The sequence below is a fragment of the Solanum lycopersicum genome, chromosome 2 (assembly GCF_036512215.1).
Source record: "Solanum lycopersicum chromosome 2, SLM_r2.1".
Taxonomy (NCBI): Eukaryota; Viridiplantae; Streptophyta; class Magnoliopsida; order Solanales; family Solanaceae; genus Solanum; species Solanum lycopersicum.
The window spans coordinates 16,946,814-16,954,465 of record NC_090801.1 but is presented as its reverse complement, the minus strand read 5'-3'; the positions used below and the strand labels follow the sequence as shown (position 1 = coordinate 16,954,465).

Here is a 7,652-nt window from a genome sequence, read left to right as displayed (position 1 = left end):
GAGTGGATTTCTCCACCTCATTTAATAGTATGAAGTGGAGGTAGCCCCCCTCTACACCTGTCCACTAAGGCCAGCTCACAATCTGATCCCTTTTAAATTTTTGCCTTGAGTGGTGAGGCCCACTGGATTAAATTAATCCTAATCAGCCACCAATTATGAGTGGTGGGGCCCACTAGATTAAATTAATCCAAATCAGCCACTAACTAATCCCCCACTTAAAGTTAATGGCACTTACATTAGCCAAAACATACTTAATATCATATTTGGAATTAACATCCTTGCCTAATATTTCTTTAATAACTTGGTACTTAAAATAAAATCTCATTCCGCGGACTTACGTCTACTAGATCATGACGCGCACTACTTATAAAAAATACGAGGCATAACATCCTTCCCCCCTTAGGAACATTCGTCCTCGAATGTTAAGTTAGCCTCTTACAAAAACAAATTCCAGCGAGGTCTCTCTAACAGTTATACCTATCAACCTGCATTCCGTAACTTACAGATGCCTCACAGAGTCACAACTTACTACATAATCTCGTTTATCTATCAATATAGTCAAGCTAGGAATTGAATTATCTGCAGGTACGGGGAACAAGTAAGGATACTTATTCTTCATTTCGTCTTCCGCTTCCCAAGTCATCTCCTCCCTATTTTTATTTTGCCACAACACTTTGACGGAAGCCACATCCTTAGTACGTAACCTTCTAACCTGACGATCAAGTATAGCTACGGGTTTCTCTTTATATGACAACTCCTCTATTACCTGAACATCATCTACGGGGAATACTCTAGAAGGATCACCAATACATTTACGTAGCATCGATACATGGAAGACTGGATGTACTGCCTCCAAATCAGATGGTAGATCCAACTCATAGGCAACCTTGCCTATCCTACGAACAATCTGATAAGGCCCAATGTATCTCGGACTGAGCTTCCCCTTCCTGCCGAATCTCATCACAAACCTCATGGATGATACCTTCAGGAATACCCAGTCACCAATATGAAACTCCAAATCTCGACGCTGATTATCTACATATGACTTCTGTCGACTCTGGGCCGCTAATAATCTTTCTTGAATAAGCTTCACCTTGTCAACAGCTTGCTGAATCACATCCGGGCCTATTAACTTAGTCTCGCCAACATCAAACCAACCAATGGGTGATATGCCCTTCCTCCCATATAAGGCCTCGTACGGTGCCATCTGGATACTAGAATGGTAGCTATTGTTATAGGCAAACTCAATGAGTGGCAAGTGGTCATCCCAGCTACCTTTGAAGTCAATAATACAGGCTCACAGCATATCTTCTAGTGTCTGAATAGTACGCTCAGCCTGCCCATCAGTCTGAGGGTGAAATGTTGTGCTAAGGTTCACCTGTGTCCCCAATCCCTTATGAAACGATCTCCAAAAGTTGGTTGTAAATTGATCTCCTCTGTCTGATATAATGGATGTGGGAACCCCATGAAGTCTTACTATCTCCCTAACATATAACCTCGCATAATCTTCAGCCGAATAAGTAGTCCTGACTGGAAGAATATGGGCCGATTTCGTCAGCCTATCTACAATAACCCATATAGAGTCATACTTCCGTTGAGTGCGAGGTAAGCCTGTAATGAAGTCCATATTAATCATATCCCATTTCCAAGTCGGGATTTCTATCTCCTGTAATAATCTACCAGGCTTTTGATGTTTGATCTTGATTTGTTGACAATTCAGGCACTGAGCAACAAACTCCGCTATGTCCTTTTTCATGCCATCCCACCAATATAAGCATCTGAGGTCATGATACATTTTTGTTGACCCTGGGTGAATTGAATAACGGGCAGAGTGTGCCTCTCCCATAACCTGCCGTCGTAGCCCCGCAATATCGGGTACACACAATCTGCCTTCATATCGTAACACTCTGTCAGGTGTAACCTTAAATGGGGTCTTTTCCTTTTGAAGAGCTGCATCTCTATACTGTGCCAAAATAGGGTCCTTGTATTGGTGTCTCTTTACCTCATCTATGATTGAGGACTCAGCAACCTCTCGAATAGAAACTCCACTATCTTCTGAATTAGCCAGACGAACTCCAAGGCTGGATAGCCGCTGAATCTCCCGAACCATATCCCTCCTTTCTGGTTGTACATCTGTCAAGCTACCCATGGACTTACGTCTAAGAGCATCTGCTACAACTTTTGCTTTCCCTGGATGATATAAAATATCAACATCATAATCCTTTAGCAACTCTAACCACCGCCTCTGTCGTAAGTTTAGCACCTTCTGTTTAAAGATATATTGGAGACTCTTATGATCTATATAGATGTCCACATGGACACCATATAAATAATGCCTCCATATCTTCAAGGCATGAACCACGACCGCTAACTCCAGATCGTGAGTTGGATAGTTCTTTTCATGCTTCCTAAGCTATCGGGAGGAATAGGCTATAACTTTGCCATGCTGCATCAATACACATCCTATCCCAACACCCGAAGCATCACAATAAATAACATAGCCGTCTGGTCCCTCCGGAAGAGTTAGGACTGGAGCTGTAGTCAATTTGTCTTTGAATAGCTGGAAGCTTCGCTCACAAGCATCAGTCCACTGTAACTTGGCTGCCTTTTGAGTTAGCTTTGTCAAAGGCGCTGAAATTGAGGCAAACTTTTCTACGAATCTCCTGTAATATCCTGCTAATCCCAAAAAGCTGCGTACCTCAGTAGGTGTCGTAGGTTTGGGCCAAGTCTTTACCGCCTCAATCTTATGCGTGTCTACCCGAATACCATCAGCTCCAATAATATGCCCCAAGAATGCCACTGAAGTCAACCAGAACTCGCACTTAGAAAATTTAGCATACAACTTTTGGTGCTGAAGCACCCTAAGTACCGTCCTTAAATGGTTTGCATGCTCCTCTTCTGAACGTGAATAGACCAGAATATCGTCTATAAATACAATAACAAACATATCAAGGAATGGTTTAAATACTCGATTCATTAAATCCATAAACACCGCTGGAGCATTAGTCAGCCCAAAAGACAGCACTCTAAACTCATAATGCCCGTATCGGGTCTGGAATGCCATCTTTGGAATATCTGCCTCCCTTACCCGCACCTGATGATAACCTGACCGCAAGTCTATCTTTGAAAAACACTTTGCACCCTGCAACTGGTCAAATAGATCGTCAATCCTTGGGAGGGGATACCTGTTCTTTATTGTTACTTTGTTCAGCTGCCTATAATCAATACACATCCGCAGCGACCCATCCTTATTCCTCACAAACAGTACCGGTGCTCCCCAAGGTGACTTATTAGGCCTGATGAAGACCTTTTCTAGCAAATCCCTCAATTGCTCTTTCAATTCTTTCAACTCCGCAGTTGCCATTCTATAAGGAGGTATAGATATAGGCTTGGTATCTGGCAGTACATCTATAGTAAACTCTATCTCTCGTTCTGGAGAAAGGCCCGGATGTTCCTCGGGGAATACATCGGGAAATTCATTAACTACCGGGACTGATTGAAAAGTCGGTGCCTCTGCCTTTATGTCATGCACCCGAATCAGATGGTAAATATAGCCTTTTTAACCATCTTCCCGGCATTAAGGTATGAAATGAACTTACCTTTTGATGATACTGTACTCCCCTTCCACTCTATAATCGGTTCCCCTGGAAATTGAAATCGAACTATCTTTCCTCTGCAATCAACATTAGCATAACAAGCAACCAACCAATCCATGCCCATGATAATATCAAACCCAATCATATTTAACTCTATTAGATCTGGTACGGTACGATGACTATATATAACTACTGAACAATTCTTATATACTCGCGTAGCTATGACAAAATCTCCTACAGGTGTAGCTACCTCAAATGGTTCTATCAACTCAGACTCTATTCTGATCCTACTAGCAACAAAGGGTGATTTAAATGATAAGGTGGAACCTGGGTCTATCAATGCATACACACTTCGGGAGAATAGTGATAATATACCTGTGATCACATTAGGTGACTCCTCCTGATCCTGCCTATTAGTCAAAGCATATATACGATTCGAGGGACCGCTAGAACTGGAAGCTCCACCACGTCCTCTACCACGGCCTGCTGGCACCTGAATACCCTGCCCCGTAGGGCGCATAGCCACAGAAGAAGATGAACCAGCAACGGACCCTGTAGTCTGTGCCATACCACCTGCACTACCTCTAAGGTGACACTCCTTCATAGTATGGCCCTGACGGCCGCAAGAAAAACACGCACCTATATCCCAACGACATTCCCTAGGATGGGACCTACCACAGCGAGAACACCGAGGAAAAGGTTGCCTCGACTGGCTCAAACCCCTGCCCATCTGTGACCCTGACGCCCTAGAGCTCTGAACAGCTTCCGAATATCCCATACGATTGAACCCCCTACCCATGAAACGTGGGGGTGCACTCTGTGCTGGCTGGGCAGAAAATCTAACATGCTGCTGAGACTGCCCGCTTCGAAACTCGTCAGGATAACCTGCTGATCTAGCCCTCTTATGTTGGCCTCTATTATAATCTCTATCTGGCTGACGTCCCCGGTGCCGATCCTCTACCCCCTGTGCATATGCCTTCACCCAAGCAATGTCCATACCTGGCTGAAGAGTCACTGCCATACAACCGTCAATCAGATAACGATCCAATCCCATCACATAACGATGTACCCTGTCTGCCATATCAACCACAATAGTAGGCGCATGCCTAGCCAATGAATCAAACTCGAGGCTATACTCTCGAACGCTTCTGCCATTTTGCTTCAAATGCAAGAATCTATCGACTCTAGCTCGCTTCATCTATGGAGGCAGGAAGTGACCCTGGAAAGCCTCCACAAATTCATCCCATACCGTTAGAGGAGCACCCTCACCCCTAGATAACTCCCAAGACTCATACCAATTAATAGCTACACCCCGCAAACGTACGTAGCCAACTCAACAGACTCGGTCTCCGAAGCCTTGATTATCCTCAATGTACGCTGCATCTGACGAATAAACTCTTGCGGATCATCCTGGGGCCTTGACCCAAAGAACTCTGGAGGATTACAACTTAAGAAGTCACGAGCCCTTAAGATGTCAGATCTGTCCGCATGATCAACTCCTAGTCCATGCCTGCGAGCCTGAGCTGCCACTAATCTAGTCAACAATTGAACCGCATCTCTCATGGCCCTATCCTCCGCCCCTGACTGAGGAGCTGGAGGTTCAGGTGTTGGGGCCTCGGAGGCTGGTGATGTCCCCCGAACTGGGGTTGCTGCTGTTCTAAGATCCTCTGGCGGTGGCGGTGTAGCAGAGCTCTCCGACTGGAGCATAATACAAGGCATAGACTGGACACGGGCCCTAGTAACTCTCTGGGTCTGACTAGTACCTTCTTCTACCAATTTTCCCTTTTGGTCGGCTGTCGCTTTCTTTGGAGGCATAGCTGAAAACACACGGATTCGTTGGAGAGGGATTATCCTGTTAATATAGCTCTATCGCACGATCTAGAATAAGAAGAAAGGATGACATCCTAAATGTCATGTAGCTTCCTGTTTATAGATGTGGTGCACAACACACCGATAAACAAGACTCTACTAGACACGGTCTGTAGACACTTCCTAGGAAGAACTGCTCTGATACCACTCTTTGTCACGACCCAACCCGATGGTCCGTGACTAGTGCCCGTTTTGGACACCCACATACAAACCTGCTAAGTATAACCAACTGAAACTAAGACAATATTAATTTAATCAAATCAAGTCAACCCCAACGTCATATATATATAAAGAGGACCTGTTTCATATGGAGTCATAACCATTCAACCGTAACAACATACGCGAGCCGAAAAGGCCGCCACTATCCAAAGCATAATAACATAAGTAGGCCGACAAGGCTGCCACTACACAATACACAATGATGTACGCAACCGACAAGGCTGCCCCTGTACAAGCGGAAATCCCAAACAAACCATGTCCAGACCATTATCCAAAACATATATATACAACCCACATAATGTCCAAAGACCTCTAAGAGTACAGTAGTGAAACTCGACGCGATAGGGCTCCGCCATACCCATAGACGAGCAAAAGACTACACAAAAAGTTATGTACCAAAACGACTGGGCTCTGGAACAGTGGAGCTCTCCCAATCAGCAGAGTAGATATCCTAGGTGGGAGGATCACCGAATTGTGCGTCTACACCTGCGGGCATGAAACGCAGCCCCCCGAGGAAAGGGGGTCAGTACGGACAATGTACTGAGTAAGTAAAGCATAAGGTAAAGATGACAAGATACCAATATGGCAAGTCGAAACAAAATATCGCTACACATGTACCCTTTTAAGTGAAAATCATGCATATCTTTAACATATAAGGTGCCCAGCTTCCCTAGTAAGGGGCTCGGCAAAATAATCATCATGTCATCTCCGTCATCATCATCATCATAACCATCCTCATCACCAATCATATATATAATATACATACCCAGCCCTCTAATGAGGAACTCGGTGATATATGCAAGAAACTCCGCACGAACATTACCCAGCCCGGGACTCGGTGAAATGATAAATGACTCTATGCACGAGCAGAGTATTATGAGCAACCATATGCAAGTAAAATCATTTCTTATAGCTCAATAGAACAATCAACGTGAACCAGCAAGGAGTATTACCAAAGATTAATGTTTTATCAAGATTATGAACCTTTAATATGATATGGAAATTGAAAATCTCAATGACTCTAAGAAGCACTACATTGGATATGAGAAATCATCATAGCCTTAGACATAGCTGATATATAGAGGAATAATTGTGGAAGCAAGAATATACGTCACCTAGACGCTCTAGAGGTAAGTATCAAACCTGTCTGTTAATTCACTTATTTAAAAGTCATGCCAAACAAAGAAAGAAGGAACATCGTTACATACCGTATAATCAAGCCGCACGTCCAATATTTACTGCTCAAGATATTAATCTATAACAAGCAACAATCATGCCGCAATTAAATAAACATCGCGCTTTACTTTCTTGTAAGCTAGATAATAATCTAACGAAAATTCAGCAGCACTTCCCCTATTTTCCTTACTTCGTCCCAATCCGACAACAATCCAAATTATCCACAACAATACTAATAACACATATAACCCAACAAATCATATTAAACAGCCCTATCCCTAAAATAGTCCCGTCTCGGCAACCATAGCAGCGAAGCAACGACACACCTAGAGATAACTCGTTTTATAATTCACAACACATCTACCTTATCGTATTCATCCTTTGGAGTATATACTCATAATCACATTTAACATATACATAATGCCAAAATAGAATTTTCCTGCAGTTGCTTTAATCAAAACAACCCAAGCACCAACACGACACCACTAATAACCCGATTATGGTTTCCGTTCATACTTAGTACATTCAATAACTAAAACAAACTTCCTAAGCTACTGGTCACGCCCCCTTCTTAAAATTAATGGATAATTAACAAAGGTATTCTAAAGAATTAACACACCAAACAAGGAGATTACTAACCAAATTATTTGCAGCTGCTGGCCAAGAGTTGCAGGGTTGGTTTCTCCATTTCCATGGCTTCCTAAGACAAGTGGTGAAGAAGAAGATGATATGCAGCAATGCATTTCACCACTTTATTTAGCATGGAGTGGATTTCTCCACCTCATTTAATAG

The 7,652-nt window shown here is 43.3% G+C and overlaps 1 protein-coding gene across 1 annotated transcript; it reads right to left on the bottom strand.

Moving 5' to 3' along the window:
* Positions 1-499: 499 nt before the first annotated feature.
* On the bottom strand, positions 500-1,207 carry LOC138342271 (uncharacterized). Its single transcript, XM_069294623.1, has one exon. The coding sequence runs from the start codon at positions 1,205-1,207 to the stop codon at positions 500-502; it is 708 nt and encodes a 235-aa protein (XP_069150724.1).
* Positions 1,208-7,652: the final 6,445 nt, after the last annotated feature.